The 17,405-nt window shown below is 53.2% G+C and overlaps 1 protein-coding gene across 1 annotated transcript in view; it reads right to left on the minus strand.

Annotated features, from left to right (window-relative positions):
• PFKFB3 (6-phosphofructo-2-kinase/fructose-2,6-biphosphatase 3) overlaps positions 1-15,471 on the minus strand; it is a 43,849-nt gene extending 28,378 nt beyond the window's left edge. Inside the window, exon 1 of the mRNA XM_052788759.1 lies at positions 15,312-15,471. Coding sequence (XP_052644719.1) covers positions 15,312-15,327 — 16 coding nt within the window. The 5' untranslated portion in view covers positions 15,328-15,471. The remainder of the gene's footprint in view (positions 1-15,311) is intronic.
• Positions 15,472-17,405: the final 1,934 nt, after the last annotated feature.

Below are 17,405 nucleotides of genomic sequence, written 5' to 3' on the forward strand. Positions count from 1 at the left end.
CATTTAGGAGCCCTTCGAGCAGGAGGATGAGGATTCAAACCTAGTTTCTTTTCAGCTGCCAGATTTGTGCCCTAACTAGAGGCGTTTGGTTATAATCAGGCGAGTTAAAGGTAGATGGGAAAGGAAATGGGAACGTTGCAAACACATTGCCTGGCTGTGATGAATATGGGCAAGAAGGAAGGATGAGAGCCTGGATTTAATCTTGATTCCCCAAATTAGAAGCAAAATCACTCAAGGATCCCTCCATCGTCCTCAAGGAGAGGTGGGTGCCCCCGACTGTGCTCAGGTCTTGGAGAGTCCCTGGGAAGACCCAGTAAAGCTCAAGGCCAGAGATGGGTAGGACATAAGATGGGTGTCCAGTAGCCAGGACTGATGACCCCAAAGGAGCCTCCCAGGCCGATGTTCTTATTTAAAATCCCAGGAAAGGTGTTTCATCTGTACTTTTCGAGAATTACATTCTGTAATTGTCGAAAAAATAAATTTGGAAATAACGTTCTGAACCTGCAACATCCATTGGAGCAGGGAGGTTTCTCAACGCTGGCAGGTCTGCTCAGAAACGGGTCCAGGAGGATTGAGCAACGTCCTGTGAAAGTTCCTGACCTTACAAGACTGGTGCAAAACAAAACTCACCCCATAAACGGGCTAAATCATAAAAGATAATTGACTCCATAGGTTGCAGAGACAAATAGGGGTTTTTAAAAGTGGTTAGAGGGTAATTAGATGGCAAAAGGTTGGCGATATTCCAGTCTTGGGAATCTGATACCAGTTCTCCTTGAAATGAAATCTGGCTGCAAAATTTCACTCATGGTCCCAACAGAAAGAGTCAAAGGGTATGGATCAGTCAGAGAGCCAAATTTCAGGTTTTGGCACTGGCCGTGACTCCGAGAAGCCAACATTCACATTAGCCCGACACTGGGTTGTGCCTCCTACTCCCAGGTACTTTTAGTTACACCAAAGGAACACCTCCCCATTTGCCCTGTGATTTTTAGGGTGTGAAATTCCCCACTGAAAGTCCTGGCATTGATTTAGGGTGTAAATCCACAAGATGTCAAACTTGACTTTAGGTTACCTCGTCCGTAAGCAAGATGCCACAACCACCTGTGACAAGGCACCGATCCAGCACAAAAATCCTGCTAGTTTGAAAGAAAAGCGTGTTTACAGGTTTACTCTGTCCCAGCTGCCAGATCAGATATTACCCGTCCTGCTGCTGCCAGCATAAACCTGGCATATGTTACCACAGATAAATCAGCAGAAATACAGCCATGGGCTCACACCTGAGCTAGACCTAATTTGTGCTGCAAAGCGATGCAGCAAGTTGGAGATCCAGTGGGAAGGAGCTAAAATCCCAACCCTCTTCTGAGCCCAGATTGTTATAGGAACCATTTCCATGGAGGTGCCCAATGCTTGAAGTTGGTTGTGTTCATGCAGAGCTTAATTCCCGGTCCAGTAGTGCATTTGGGATGCGGGTCTCCGGGTCTCCTGCCTGCAGGGCCTCAGTGATGGATATGAAACCCCCGATGGATGAGTCTCTTCAACCCATTTAAGGTGGAAGATGGTCACCCTCCGGAAATCACAGCCTGTCATTATCCCATGGACTTTGCTATTGAACTGTTTCCTAACATCTTATTAACGCCCACCTTTCATTAAGAGCCTGGATCGTTATCGCATCATTGCAGGTTATTAAATCAAACAACGGCAAAGGCTGTGGCCTTTCATTCTGGGGCTGACTCACCTTATGATGTAAGAAGCCCAGGCCAGTGACAGCCTCAGCATTGCCATGGTGACCAAGAGGCTTCTAAAGGGTTGTAGGCAATGATGTCATGAGGCCGGACACCCGGGAGATGCTGGGGAATCTCTTCAAAGAAATGCCAGAAGCTACAATACAAAGCTCTCGGGAAGAAACCGTGGTGGTTTGTATTCCTGCTAATCAAGGAGGAGGCGGCAGCATGCACCGGAGTAACCGTAGCCTAGGAAAAAGGATATTTTTTTATCCCTGCTGTCAACCCCCACTAATATCAGTTTGGCTCCTGATACAGAGGCTTTTAATCAAGGGGTGATAAAACGCCGTCCTACGAGGCAGCATCCCAGGAGGATCTGCACTGCCTGGGAGGCTCAGATGGAAATGTTCCCTGGGGGATGCTAAGCAGGGAAGAGGTGTTGCAGCCCCGCACGGCTCCTGCTGTGTCCGCCTCCATCCACGGCAAAGCTGTAGGTAGTATTTGGGCAGGATTTATGTCATTTTGGGTGTCTACAAGGAACGGGCCACCTTTGACCACTTCTACCGTCCATGGAGAGAAACGGGTAGTCCCAGAGCAATTCACGTGCCCTGCTGTGGATATTGATTGTAAACCAGGATGAGAAGTGTCCTGGAGGTGTTTGTAGCGTGTGAGCACGGAGGAAGACCTCAGTGCTATCTAGGTCCAAAGCCATCCGACGCACACCTCGGTGCGCTCCAGCACGAGGTGACCCAAAACACAATTCCTTGTTCAATCCAGAATCCCATGTCGGGAGGAAGAGTAATACTTTGATGAGGAGATGCATTTCGAAACCGCGTACGTGCAGGCGATCTTTCCACCCACACCCTTGTGAGCACGTCTGCCATATCGACAACCTGCTTGTCCCTGCTTCCTCGCAGGGCTGGGATGATACAGGCAATGGCAGGTGATGATTGCCCAACAGTGTCCTACGCACCTCAACTCTGGCCACGAAGAACCACTTTTCGGACCAACACCGCTCCTCCGGTTGAGCTGTTCCCTGGATCGGCCTCCCTAAGGGTTCCCCTCTCCATTCAACTGATGGAAACCACAAGGCATCCAGAGGTGAGGTCTAAATGTCCCACTTCTCCGGACTGTTGCCATGTGCTTTTAAACCTGAGACCTGCGGGGACTGCTTTTAGGAGGTCTGTGAAACACAACCAAAAGAGAAAGCGTATGGTCAATAGGTTGAAATTCAGAATAGTAAGGTCCACAACTACACTGAAAAACGCCCCAGGACCAACCAATTGAAAAGCCATTACGAGATGGCAAAGATTTCTGAATTCTCTGCACCAGGAACAAAAATGATCAAGAGATGAAAGACTGATTGAGGCTCTGCCCTTCACACAGCAGCTATCTCAAGGAGGCTTTTTTTTTTTTTCAGCTGCAGGAGTCAGTCTGAGTTTCCATATCTTTTGCTGGAGCTCTCTACAGTCAAAGCCTCCCCCAGGTAACCTTTCAGATCTCCAATTTCCTAACAGCTTTCCTAACCAATTTTTGGAGCCAAATCACTGGAATCAGATCACACAGATTGCTGGAATGCAGAAGTTAAATAACCAGATTTCCTTATCAGGGTTTTCTTAAATTTCTTCTGCTTATAGGGCAAAGATTTTCATTTATCTAATTCCTATCAGATGTTTTTAATTTGTGCATTTTGTTTAATCATTTCCATGCCATGGAGACCTGACTGGGGAGGAAAAAAGAAGGCTAAAATTGTCCAAAAATTTCTACAGAATTTGTTTCTTCTTTCTCTGATATTTTCCAATCAGACATGAAAAATATTAACGGGAAATTTCTCTGGAATTTTGGGGCAAGCTGAAACAATACGGGGAGCTGGCTGCCAACATATTTTCTCAAATGCATTTAAATTTTCCAACCTGCAATGACAAGCTGTTAACAGCTCCTTGGATTAAAAAAAAAAAAAAAAAGAAAATTCAGCTGAATGTTTAGATTTCTGCCCTGGAGTTTAACACAGAGTAGCAAACCGGCACTTGGGTACCTGGCAGTTTGGTAGGGATCACGAGGGAAGATGCTGTGCTTCATAGCACTAGGGAGTGTCCCAGTTTCCTTCCAAAACAACTGCTGTTACTTGAGCTGAGAGCCAGAGCCATGAGGGGATGGCACAGGTGGAAGCACACGTTGGCCGTTGACCACGACTTGTCCCCACCGAATACGATGGAGAAGGGGGAAAACCACTTCCATTGCATCTGCTTCGGTTTTTCTGGCAAGCCCACTCATCGGGGAATCACAGCACAAACTTTGTGCCCCAAATAGGGTTCAATTTTTCCTTCTCACTCCTTGAAAACCAAACAAATGACTCCAGGAGACATGGGCTCGCCCCACACGTTCATCCCCACCGTGCCCACGTGCTCCTCTGCCCCGCGCCGGTGGGTCCGTGCTTCTCCGCTTGCACCTCCCCGGGCTGACGCCTGCGGCCACGGCAAGCTCCGAGCGAGGGTTTCACATTTCCCAGCCCGGCTGTTTACCCTGCACTCAGGCTGAATAAAAACAACTGCTAGAGAGCGGCCTGAGTCAACAAGAGATCTGACGGCCACCCGACTCCTGGGCAGGCTCTCCTGCCAACCTCCCAATAAAAAAGAGAGCCAAGCTCAGGCTCAAGGCACGACCTTCCTTCGCTTCGTGTTGTGCATTTATCACCCAGGCTTGGATAGTCCCGGGCACCTAAATGATGGGCACCTCGTCCCCACTGCTGGGTGAAGGCACCTATGGTGCCTCATGGATCAGACGGACAGGTTGGGTCTCCCGACCTGTGCCTTGAGCCAACAGGAGCTACAGTCTGCATCCACCGGGGTGGCGAGACCCATGGAGGTTTGCTTGGGCAAAGCCCAGAGCCTTTCCCAAACCTGCCAGCTGTACAAAAGCAAGGTCTTTCTGCAGTTGTGGCTATTGGGGATCTCACCAGCATGGGTTTGGGGTGAAGGCAAGGGGGGCCAGAGGGTCACGGTAGCTGCAGTCCCCCATATCTGCAGGACGTGCTCTGAGCACAGATGCGTTGCATGTCCCCTCCCTGTCCTGCCTTAAACACAGGTGTTCATTCCAGAGCTGACCAGGTAAATAGCCCTGGAAAACCCATCTCACACAGGGTCCAATCCAGCCCTCCACGCCTGGACAAGCACAGCTCCCTTGGACACGTGCAGGAGCACACGCAACCGCCTCGATCCCTGGCAGCCCGTGCCGCTGCTGCCTTCAGATGCTACTCAAAAATCTGGTCCTTTTGCATTCAGACGGAGTCAGTCATCGATGAAACGGGGTGACTAAGACTCGGTGCTGGCACATGCCAGCCTCATCCCACGTTGCCTTGTCTTGTCTTGTTTGCAGCCGGGCCGTTAGCCGTCAAGGCCACCCAACCCCACCGCTGCAAGCACAGCATGGCAGAACATCCAAACCCAAGCCAGAAAAGGCAGCCATAGGGTTTCTGAAATTTGGACTGGTGAAGCCATACCCAAAAAAGACCTCTTCCCACCCTCATGTCCTCCACCGAGAAATTGCCCAAATTGCTGCTGTTGCAACAGCCATAAACCATTTAATGGTTTATTAAATTGCTCTCGTATTTACGGCGCCATTGTGTTTGAATTGAGTTAGTTTCTGAGCAGCTCAGCTGCACTCAAAAATTACAAAAAGAAAAAAAGGAGAGGGGAAACACGGCAGCAACCAGAGGTGATTTCATGTTTAAGAGAAGCGAAGGCTTTGCTGACCGCGTTCCCCCATGTACATGCTCTTCACAGCTGGTAGGAGGTGGAAATCCATTCCCTGCCTTTGGCAAATCAACCTTGGAGAAATAAATAAACACAAAAATCACTGCTGGCAGGTGCCTCTTCCATCTCGACTCATCCTGCTCAGGTCAGCTCAACAACATGGAGATTTCGGCAACAAAGCCACTTCTGAGTCCCTCTTCCCACCCCAAAGCCCATCCTCAGCTGTGAACAGGATCCAGCTCTCCAGCTGGGAAACAGACCCAGGCTGGGAAAAAAAAACAACCAGCTTTTTCTTTTTCTTTATTGTTTTAATTTTTTTTGCAAAGGGAGTGTTGTTTCGCGAGCACGGGTCCATCCCTGGAGCACTGGTGTTGGCACAAAGCGGGGCAGCATCCCGCAGTGCCGGGGGTGGAGGGGCTTCGCTGGGCTGCCCAAGCCCAAATCACAGCCTCAGCTGTGTCCTACTGTTCCTGTTAGAAATCCCTTGCTAATAAGGAGGATTTCTAAGAAAATCAGTGAGCGGGAGAAAAAACCAAGTCAAAACCTCAAATTTCTACACCAGGCATGCTAGAGGCTCCTATTAGCGTCAAGGTGGGATGCTTGCCTGGATCATACCTGGGATGAAGGGACAAATTTCCTCCAAATAAATTTATATCGGTGACTAAGGAGCCTTTGTTCTCACTTGTGCAGGATAACCCAGCAGTGCCTGTTTGCATTTTTAGGGGCAGAATAATTCAGTCTCCTTGGGCCAGGCACTTAGTCCCTGCCTTCAAGCCCACGAGCCAGACACGCACAGCACAACCCACCCTCCTGCTTATCCTCCAGTGGAAGCAGCTGGAGCACCCCAGCTCCGGAGAAACCGAAACTGGGAAGTCACATCCCCCCTTGGGTCTTGTGGCCAGATCTGGGTGCGGGACAGCAGGATGCCCAATTTTTCTCCCGGTACCACCGGGAGAAAAACACCTCCCATCCCAGTGGCGTTAGCCCTGTTGTTTACCAGGCTCAGCTCTTCTCCAGGTTTCCTGGAAATACCAGCAAAGCCCGGCAGCCCCTCGGCACCGGCGATAACTGCTCATGCCCCTTTCGCGTGTCTCCGGAGGAGGTTGCAGCTGCTGGGAGGGACGGTGGCGGTGCTGGGTGACGGCAAGGTCAGGAAAGCAGAACCCGGCAGCGTTCCCTCCCTGCGTGCACGTGAACGGAGCGTGGACAGCCCGTGCGGCTTCCCGGGGCCGGCACATGCTCCGGCACCCCTGCGTCCCCGTCGTCCCTCTCGGGCGGCCGAGCGTGGGTTCCCGCCGGCGGACGCGTGCCAGTGGGTCGCGCACGGCCAAAAAACCCGATAAAATAAATCCGTAAACAAGTTCCCCTCGCTGCCCTGCAAAAGGCTCTCCCAGCGTCAGGTTGGACAAACAAACATCAGAGCTGAGTGCCAAGGCATCAGGGAGGGGAATAAATCAGGTTGTCTGAAGGGTTGCAGCCATTTAACACCAGCCCTGCCGTTTCCCTGCCCAAATGCCGGCTGCCGAGGGCTGCCAGCCCCACCGGGAGAGCCCGAAGCGGAGCCGGGGCTGCACAGGAACACAGCAGCACCTCCTTTTCCCGGCAGATTTGTCATCAACCCTTCCCCAGCCTGGAAGCAGCATCCTTTCTCCCCAAGCCATTTCAAAGGGAGATATTTGTCTGTCTCAGACTCCCCACCCCATCCTCAGATAACCTATTCCAGGGCTGAGCAAAGCTTTCCCCAATTTCCAACCCAAATTCCCCCACGTGGGGTTTTAACACCCTGCTCCTACCCACATGGGTTGATTTCAAAACTCCGTATTGCACTACGGTAAGGTCCGGACCAGCGATGCGCACCAAAATGTACCAACATGGGGGGACACAGCAGGACGCTCAGGCATGGTCAGGTTTGATGCAGAGAGCGCTGGATCTGCAGATAAGAGCAGCTAAAGCCACAGTCACAGCAGCTTCCAGCATATTGCTGCACCCTCCTGTGCCTCAGTTTCCCCTGCTTCAAGTGATAAAGCTGGAAATCCTCCAGTGAGGACTGAAGGACTGGGGAGAGGCGGAATAAAAATAATCTTGGCAGCCAACTATGAACACACAGTGTGATGCCCCCAAAGAAAAAATAATAATAATGAAAAACCAAAAGGAAAGCCCAATTCTAGGATGTTTTAGCAGGAGGGTGCTATAGAAAATGCAGGTTGGGTTTTCTGGCCCAGATGGTGGTGGTTCCTCAGTACCAGGGAAGGGCACATCTCACCCTGGGCCCCATGCTTTTGGGAAGAGGTTTAATCTGGGACGGGACAAGGTGGGCAACAACCAAGGAGATGTTTCCAGAATGGGGTATATGGGAGAGCACAAAATGAGAGCGGTTTTGTGATCCAGGAAGGAGAACCCTGGGGTGGAAAATGTGGGAACAGCTTTCAGTCTGAAAACGGATGTTATAAGAAGAATGATAACTGTCCTCGATAGCAAGGAAAGTTTAAGGTAGATATAGGAAAAGTTGCTTAGGTATGAGGGAAAGCTAATAGTTCTTGGGAGGACAAGGAATCCCGCAGGGGAAAACACAAGGGAAATTTGAAACTATTTGTGTAGGTTTGATCTTGACTCCCAACCAGGGCCTGTCCCCCATCCCCTTTTTTTGTCAGCCTTAAAACACAGTTACGCAGGGGAAAAAAAAAAAAAGCGGGGTGCCCTGGAGAGACGTGCGTGCCTGCGTGTGCGTGTGTGCACGCACGCACCAGGCAAACAGGGATCACGCCTCGCCGGCTGCTGGTTTTGAAATCCTCCCACGTCGCTCCATGAAAAACCCGTGGTCACCTGATTTAAAGCCTTTGGAGTCATTTTACGCCGAGGTAAATTTCTCCATCGTTGAGGGTGTGTTCGGGAAGGGTTCGGCACGCCAGCCGCCCTGCCGGCACGAGCTCTTGATGGCAAAGGGAACGTCAGAGTTGGTGGGATGCCAGGTGGAGAAGTGGCCCAGAGGGTGTCGGTGGTGTGATCTGAGCGCTGGGGTGAAGCCCAAGCCCACGCTGAGCTCCCTGCGGAGGGGTCGGACCCTTCTCCACGGTCCGAGCCCAGCCTAGCCCAGCCAGCTGGGTTTTTCCTACGTAACGTGACCGCCAAGCCCCGTCTTCAGACGGCGGAGTGGATAAAAAGCGCCGGGGTCATGCCATTGCCTGTTCACCATGTAAATACAGCATAGGAGAGACCTTCTCCATCCACGCAAGAGTGAGCAAGACACCAAGAGGAAGGTTTTCCAGCGTCCCAAGTTGCTTGGTGGGTTGCTGGCCCTGGGAAGGCAGGTTACAGGCATATCTGCCTGCTCCCAGGTTAGGAGATGAGGAGATGCTATCAGCAACTGCATCTTGACGTGGTTTCAATTCCCAGACTCAGGAAGTCTGAGAGGCTGTTACAACCCATCTCCTACCACCGACTGGTTTCTGTGGAGCGATTGGGGTGCAGAGTAGGTCCCCAAAACCCCCACTGGACCTTACAGCTCTCCCACAGGGAGCTGCACACCCTTTACAACCCTCCTACCCCAGTCGAATCCGGGTGGTGGTCCCACCTCTGGCTGGTGGCAGCGAAGGGCATCCCACCTCCCCACCACAGCCTGGCACGTCCTCCCCTGCATCAACACCACAAGACGTGGTGGGCTTTGCTGCTTGGCTGTGCACAACCCCACGAGCACCCGCGAGAACATGACCGCTAGGCACGGTGGCTCCTTAAACCCATTAAAAACTCTCCATGAGTGATTGTAAACACTAAAGAAAGTGTAATGACAAAGAGGCAGTGGAAAGGTCATGCTCACCACGTGCTTTCTTGGAGCTGCAGGGAGCAGGGACGTGTCGGGACGGGTGTGATGGGGGGACAGACACCTGCTCCTTTGGGTCATTTACTCGTGTTTCGTTCAAGAAGCCAGCAAGGTGAAAGGGGATGAAACGAAGCCAAAAGCTAGAAGGAAAATACCCTGGCAAGAAACACCGGCGAGGGGGCAAAGCAGGACACGAGGGGGTTTCCAGCCTTCCAGGAAAGGTGTTCATTGAAGACAAGGCGATGGTTTGACTCAGGCACGAGCTGGTGAGTCAGGAGAGCCCGGGCCAGCTCTGCCGCACGATTCCTCCCTGCCCTTCGAGCAGTCGGCTGCGAGCGGACGCCCACATCATCATCGTCATGGGACAGCCCCCACGGGGAGCTGCAGCGGGCAGGACCCCCCCCAGGCAGCTCCCGACTCCCCATTTGGCTTCTCCGCATCAGATGCATTGCTCATCAGCGCTCGTAAATCCTCCCCGGTGCCGTTGATGGGAAGCGCCGGATAAAATGTTTTCCAGGGCTGCCAGGAAAGCACGACATCAAGGAGCGACGGGTGACGTGACCGGCAAACACAGCAGCATGTGGATTCGCAGGGCATTGCCAGCAAGCCAGAAAGCATCCCAAAGTGACAAAATTATCCCTTTTCATACCAAAAAGCTGCAGAAAGGTAAATCTCTGCCCTTAGTTGTAATTGCTCTGCAAAAGCAGATAGTTTCCCATCAGAGGGTGTTACAGTCTGACTATCTGCACGAGTTGTGATATAAAGGAAGCGCTTGACAGAGAAGGGGACTTGCAGCAGAAATAATAACACTGGGATGTGGCACTGTCCTGCCCTTTCCCTTCATGCTCCTGTGCAAAAGGCACCTCTGCTCCTGCTAACAACACCCTCCTTGATCACAGCAAGCAGAAATGAGACCAGAAGACGTCATAACCTCTACTAACAGAAAGCAAAAAGGCTTAACAAAGAGCAGTATTGTTACAGCAGCCGGGCTGTCTACCCACTCCCCCCACCACACGTCTGGAAATTGCAGTGCTTGGTAGCAGAAATCACCTCTGCAACGTCATCCCCACCAGAGCATTTCTCCTGCCAAAACAACTCCTGTTATCAGTTTCCCCGCCGTATAATAACTTCTGCTAGCTTTGGATAGGAGCTGCTCGCAGGAGATCGCTCTGATGGTCACCGGGAGAAAGGAGCCAGGGGAGGGTGGACATCAGCAGGGCTTTGTGCAGGTCTACCAGGTGCTTTTTTCCACCCACTGTCGTGGGACGCTGCAAACCTCCATGCAGACAAGCACCCCGTGGAGGCTGGGATGTGGTGCATGAGGGACATCCGACACAACATATCTGCAGTGGGGTCAGTAGATGTGACACACAGTGAGATCTCTGCAGAGCAGCTCCGTGCCCTGCAAGCATCCCGAGGGCTGGATTTGGAGGGTGATGTTATAGAGTCTCCAAGATCTCCAAACGACTTGGCTGATGGTGAGCGAATCAGTCCTTACGGAGGTAGGTGTGATGTGGGGAGGAAGGACCCTGGGAAAATTAGGGATGGTTTCTCAGATCTGCTGCTCCCCTCTGCGTGGTGGGGGCTCAGCTCCCCCAGCCCCTTGCTAGCCCTGAGGCTGTATTCATCTCAACTGCTTGCGGCCACCTTGGAGCCAAGTGTCTGGCTCTCCTTGCGGTCAGTGGCAATGGGACGGTTGCCACGGGGGCCACTGAGCCCATGCATCAGCAAACCAGCCTCCTGGGGGTCCTGGACGCCTGGCTTACGCTGTACACCTCACTCCAGAGGGCTAAGGAAGGCGAGAGCCATCTCACCCCATATGACATATGCAAGGACACCCACCAGATTGTTCTCAACCTGGGAAGAGATGTTTAATCCAATTCATGTGTGCAGAGACCATGAGGCACAGCTTGCTTTCCCACTGCCAGCCCAGCAGGTGAAGGACAGAGTTCAGGTTTCAGCCACAGACCCCTCAGAAGCTCCCCGACCCCCGTGCTTGCATTTTTTCCAGCATCCCTCCTTCTTCTCTTGCCTCTGCAAGCTCTGGCTGCTCCTCCAGATGCTGCACAGGATCCCAACACTAGTCCACCATGCCCATGGCTCTTCTGATCTCCACCTTGCTATGAGTTCTTGTTTATCCTGCAAAGACAGCGTGCTCAGCACAGTCGTGCATGCTGTCTCCGCTTGGGGTTGTACCGGTGTTGTACAACCGCAGCCGCTGTCCATGTCAGCAGAGCCCCTTTGCAGGAGCACGGTGTCCACCATCGCCTCTCCAAACCACAACCCACATCCATCCAGGCCCACCTCTGCCACCAGCATGATCCTCCTTGCCCGTCCCAGAGAAGACCATGAACAGACAAAATCAACACCAACCACTCCAGAATCTGCCCCTTCATCAAGGACAAAAGTCCTCTTTCTTGCCCGATTTGAGCCACGCATCACCACGCAGGATCCTTTGCTTGCACCAGTCCCACAGTAACACACCCTGATGACCGGTGATCCAAACAGCACCCAGCGGGTCCCCCGTCCAACAGCTCGAAGCCAACCTACCCATAAATAATACATTCATGGTGTCACACATTTTCTTTTCAGCTGGGAAGCACCTTGCACCATTCATCTGTCGTGCCCTTGCCAACTTGCTAATGGTTGTACCCGTACCCTGGGGAGCCAGTCACTCCCAGCATCATGTGTTCAATCTCTGCTCGCTGGCTTTCAGTCTTATCTCCAGCTCCTTCCCAGCCAGCAATACCACCAGGATTTCATTTGTCCTTTAAATAAATGACAAACGTCCTGCTCTCTGGCAATATCCTGGCTGCTTATTACCTGCACGCTCCCAGGCTTCCTCGAGTCAGCCGCAGGAATTAAATCATATTTTTCAGGTGGGGCGAAGGGCATTTTAGGTGAAAGCTCCCAACACCTCCTGCCAGTAAAGCTGTAGCCACGGATGCTGCTTTGCCAGGGTAACAGCATCTCTTGGGAATCAGGACTTTTTCCAGCGTTCCCAGCTGATGTGGTGATGCTGTAAGAAATTAATTCCTGCCATAAGCTCATTCCTTCTAGCTGTCCTCAAACATCTCTGCTAGAAATACCTTTCTTTAACATCTGAAACTGCCAAATGCCTTGAGGTCGGCTAAATGGCAACTGTTGTACAGACACGAAGCGGGGATCCTGGGGCAATGCCACTGGCTACGATGCCCAGAGAGAAGGGAGGCAGAACAGAGCCAAGGCAATGAGGATTTAGTACAGACTTGTCGGGCAGACCAGGGAAAGTGATGCCGAAGCTGCAAGCGGCGAGAAGCCGGCAGAGCTAGGGTGGAGTTTGCATTTTACTCCCCAGGATACTCCATTTCCACACACAGGGGTGCGCAAAGACGGCTCAGGGCCTCCAAAATGCACGTCACAAAGTCTTCTTGTGCCTCAAGCTACCTGGGGTTTGCAAAGCAGCAGCCTTTAGGCAGAGCCTTCTCTTCACACCCCACATCTGGGTGGCGGTGAGCAAGCCCCGGGGTGGGTTGCTGCTCCCAAAAGGCTCCCAAAGGAAAGGCACAGCCTCCTCACTGAGCTGGCTGGCGTCCTCATTTTCCTCTGGGAGGATCGGGCAGGCATCCTGACTCTAAATAAGACTGAGGCCACCACCTTCAGCAAGGATTTTTAATGCACCAGGTTGAACTACAGGGAAAATACCTTCATGCCTAACTCTCCTGCAAACTAAGGATATGCACAGCTCACCCTGTGCAGCTTTTGAAGGGCAGTCAGAAGACCGTGCTCTCCACAACCCTCCTGCCTGGTGGCTTATAGATGTGTCCATGGGAAGCCCAGGCAGCCCAGCTGCAGCCACCGAGCAGTGCTCCAGGCACGGCTGGTGACATGGGGTCCCACCAACCCAACGGGATGCTCTCAGCGGGGGTCACGTCTACACAGACTGCAGCCAGGCCGTACAGAGAACCTCTACAAGCATTGCCATGGCCAAACTCGCACAGGTCTCTTCTAGTCTAAGCGAGTCTTACAGTCTCCATCTGCAAGAAGAAGGGGTCCTTGGGGGGGTCTCCAGCATGAGCTGAGCATGCACGTGCACAAGCGACGGACAAAACCCCTCCACGCTGGCCTCTGTGCCATGTTGGACCTTCACATGGTGGAACTGCAAGTTGACGCAAGGAGCTGCTGGCAGCTGCTCTGGCATTTCAAGGTTGACCTCTAGAGGAAGTTTGCAGAGGAGGTATGGCTGCGAGGGTGACGCGATGGTTGCAGAACGGAATTCCCCATAGCAGGGTCCAAAGGACTTGCAGATTAGCTGTGCCCCAGGTATCTAGCGGGGATGGCAAGCAAGGCGTGGTGCCCCGACAAATAGGTCCTCCCCAATTCAGGTGTGCTGGGCAAGACCGCATGGAAGTGCATCCTCATGACTGCAAACCCACCACGTGTCCCCAAGTGCTGGAGACCTGCCCATCGTTCTTATCACTGGGATCCCTGCTGAGGCTGCAGCGGGGCCACGCGAGCTGCCCTCCAACACGGGAATTTCCCCCCAGCTCTCCGTGCCCACCCCCAAGCGCTCAGCACTTTTAAAGCCTGACACGCTCCGCTTTCCTCCAACCGCCCACCCCCCCAGCATCTCTTCTTCTGCTTTAAACAAATCCATTTATCGCCTAAAATTAAATCAAGACCTGAAGTCTGCTGTGCTGTCAAGATGCGAGGGTGTGAACCACATCACGCTTCATTGAGCCTTAAAAGGCAACATAAATCTCCGCGCCTGACATCACAGGCTCCATGAACATCACTGCCGGCAAACTGCCACACACCCAAAACATCCTCTCCAGAGCAAGGAGAGGTGAGAAAACCAAATCCAACCTTCTCTCCCAAATATTCATTCCCTCCCTGCTGCCCTTTCATGCCATGCCAGGCTCAGCGTGTAACATCTCCGCCGCGGTACCCTCTGCCCCTGCCCCAGCACTGCCAGCCCTCGGCGCGGCACTGGGCTGCCCACCGGTCTGGAGGCACCGAACCACTTCGGCGAAGCACCTGGGTTAGAGGCTGAGCAGCATCTTCTCCCCCGTGTCCTTGCACATCCCGACTTAACCCTGCCTCCCCCGGCTTTTGTGTCTCTTGGAGAAGAGTTTTTCCCCCTCTTTCTCCTCCCAATAGGGTTGCTAGGACAAGGGGCCACCACGAGCATCCTGCTGTGTGCCCCCCCAATGCCCGCACTATGATACCCCTCCGGGATGAGGAGGAGGTGACACTAAGGGTCTCTGCTTCACAGCAGGCCAGGGAGGATGGAAAACTCATCCATCCACCTCTGGGGAAGCACAGGAGCAGCTGTCGGGGCTTTAGGTCTCCTAGCTGGGTCCATCTTGGCCCACGCTTCCAAGCCAGGGGATGGCAAGGGGGGGATTTCTGCCAGCTGCTGGGATGGAGCTTTTGGGAAAAGAGATGGTTTGGGGTGCAGATTGGAGAGCACCACGTCCTGAAAGAGGGCTGCCCGGGTGGGATACCCCTCTCAAATGCCATTTACCTCCCCGGTCTCTCCTCCCAGGCTCCCAACGGCACAACTCCTCCGGCTGAGCATCACCCAAGGACCACCACAAATCCACGCAGGTTGCCCGTTCTCAGCCCGCATCGCCCAAAACATCCCCCAGCAGCATCCCCCTGCCCAGAAACGTCCTCCTTCCTTCTCGTCCTCAGCCTTTGCACCACCTAGAGCAGCTTATTCCCCCAGAGCAGGGAGACACGAAAAACCCCACAACCAAAGGAAGGCGGAGGGGAAACAGTTACCCTTTACAGGCTACATTTCTTACCCCCCCACACACACCCCCCATCCCAGCATCGTGTCCCCCATCCTCCCCCAAAACCCCGCGGTGCGGCAAAACCGGGGACAGCCCGCTGCTCCCATCTCCCACCCACTGCCAAGAAGCATCCCACGGGACACGGACCCCCAACCCCAACCCTGGTCCCTTAGGTGTCCCCCCCCCGTGGCCGGGGGGAGCATCCCGGGGTGCTGTATATGTGTGTGTCCCCCAATCCAGCCCCTACCTTTGCGGAACGGCATGGGGGGGGGCTGGAGGCTGGGCTGTCCTCGGACTCCTGGGTGCCTTGCTCTTAAATATATATATATTTCTTCTTTATTTTTATTTTCTTCCTTCCTCCTCCTTCTTCTTTTAAAAGGAAACGGACATATTTGGGCAAAGACTGGCAGAACCCAGCGTCATCTGGAGGCAGGCACTGCAGAAAGGAGGAAGTTCTTGCAATTTCGGAGCTTTTAACCCTTCGTTTTCGGGAAGCAGCAGGGCTGGCAGAGAGGTGACAAGGAGCTGATAGCCTTAGAAAGGAATGGGACGTAGTGAGAACTGGTTTTTTCGTTTGGTTTGTGGTGGGGTTTTTTCCTGGTAGGACTAGTACGGAATTGAGTGTAATGGATGTGGGTGGGATAATGGGGGTTTGGCCTCCCGCATCACCTCTGCCAATCTTCTGAGCTCAGCAGAGCATCGATCCCATCTTCTTTGTGGTGGAACAAGGCTAAGCTGGGAAAACTCAACTGCTTCCAACACCAGGGAGGCAGAAACTCAGATCCGGCAACCCGCGTGCGTTTGTGGTGGTCCTTGGGTGATGCTCAGCCGGAGAAGTTGTACCGTTGGGAGCCTGGGAGGAGAGACCGGGGAGGTAAATGGCATTTGAGAGGGGTATCCCACCTGGGCAATTGGAGGTTCAGATCCTGCCGTGCTAACCCCCATGCTGAGGATGTGCAAATCCCCTTCTCCTGGGATCACAGCAGGGACAGCTGGCATGGGGCTGGCATGAGCCGTGAGCCGAGCCTAGACTTTTGGAGCACGATCAGGTCCATGTGGCTTAATCTCTACCATTCAACCTGCAGCTCAGGTTGCAGCAGGAGGTGAAGGTGGAGCATTATCACCTGCGAGAGTTGTTTATTTTTACTGTGGCTCCTTTGCTGCCCTCCCTGGAGGTAGAAAGAGGCATCGTCTTGGAGCTACTTCAAGACAAACTCCTTAAGCTACCCAGGACTGGACCCTGTCCTTCCATCTTGGTGGTTAACAGTGATACCATGAGCTCTATGCTGTGTCTTTGCTCCCTGCAGAACTGTTCCTCCTTCCTGGAGTCACCAAGACCTTCCTCAAAACATCCCTGTGCCGGTGGCCGTGGTGGTACAAAGCCTCCCTGCCCATCTACTGCAGGCTCCAGCCCCATCCAGACCACCGTGATGCTGAAGGTGAACACTCTTCATCCGCTCCAGTGCAGAGTCTGCCAGATTTGGCTTAACCCCTCTCTGGAGAAACCTGTTTAAGCCAGTGGGTGAGGAGGACTCCAAAAAAGTGCTCCCCGGGCTCTGTTATGAGAGCTGTAATTCCAGCAGGGATATCAATGTCTTACATGGCATTGCTGCCTCTGCCCTGCTCTGGGAGTGATGGCTGCTGCATGGGAAGATGTCCCTGAGCCTCAGCACTGCGTGAGGGGCAAAAGCATAGAAGATTTGGTGGCATGGGCTGCTGGGCTTCCTTCCAGCAACTGGAACCAGTTACAGCAGCTGGTTTCTTCCCTGCCCCCGAAGAAGATGGCAGGACAGGCTGGGGCTGGGTCTCTACCCAGGCAAATTGAGCAGGCAACCATTTTCTTGGGGAAAAGACCATCCAAAAATGGAATTTCCCAGGACATTTAGCAACCCTCAAGGGCCACAGGCAGGGAAAATTCAAGGCAGCTGGGCTAGACATCCACGTGCACTGCCAGACGTAGCCCAGCAGGTAAAGAAAAGCCCTTCTTCGCTCCACGTGGCCCAACACCCACGTGCAAGAGAAGGACACCCCAGCCGTGCCCGAGGCCAGGGCGGCATGACAGCAACCTGCCTTTCACCGCATTTTCCAGCAGCAGCAGCCAGCGCTTTCTGGAGGCAGTTCAACAAACCCTGATGCTACTCCACAGCCCGTGAAGCCCCTCTTGTGTCCTTCAGGCTCCTTCCACCCCTTGCTGGAAGCTGCTGAGCCCCACTCCACGCACAGGCTCTTGCACCCGTCCCAGTACAGCTCACAGCTCAGCAATGGGGAGCAACTAAAGGGAGAATGAGGAGAGCCCGGCGCTGCCCTGGCTCGCTCGGGGAACCCAAGCGAGCAGAGCTGC

Source organism: Harpia harpyja, chromosome 6, assembly GCF_026419915.1.
Source record: "Harpia harpyja isolate bHarHar1 chromosome 6, bHarHar1 primary haplotype, whole genome shotgun sequence".
Lineage (NCBI taxonomy): Eukaryota > Metazoa > Chordata > Aves > Accipitriformes > Accipitridae > Harpia > Harpia harpyja.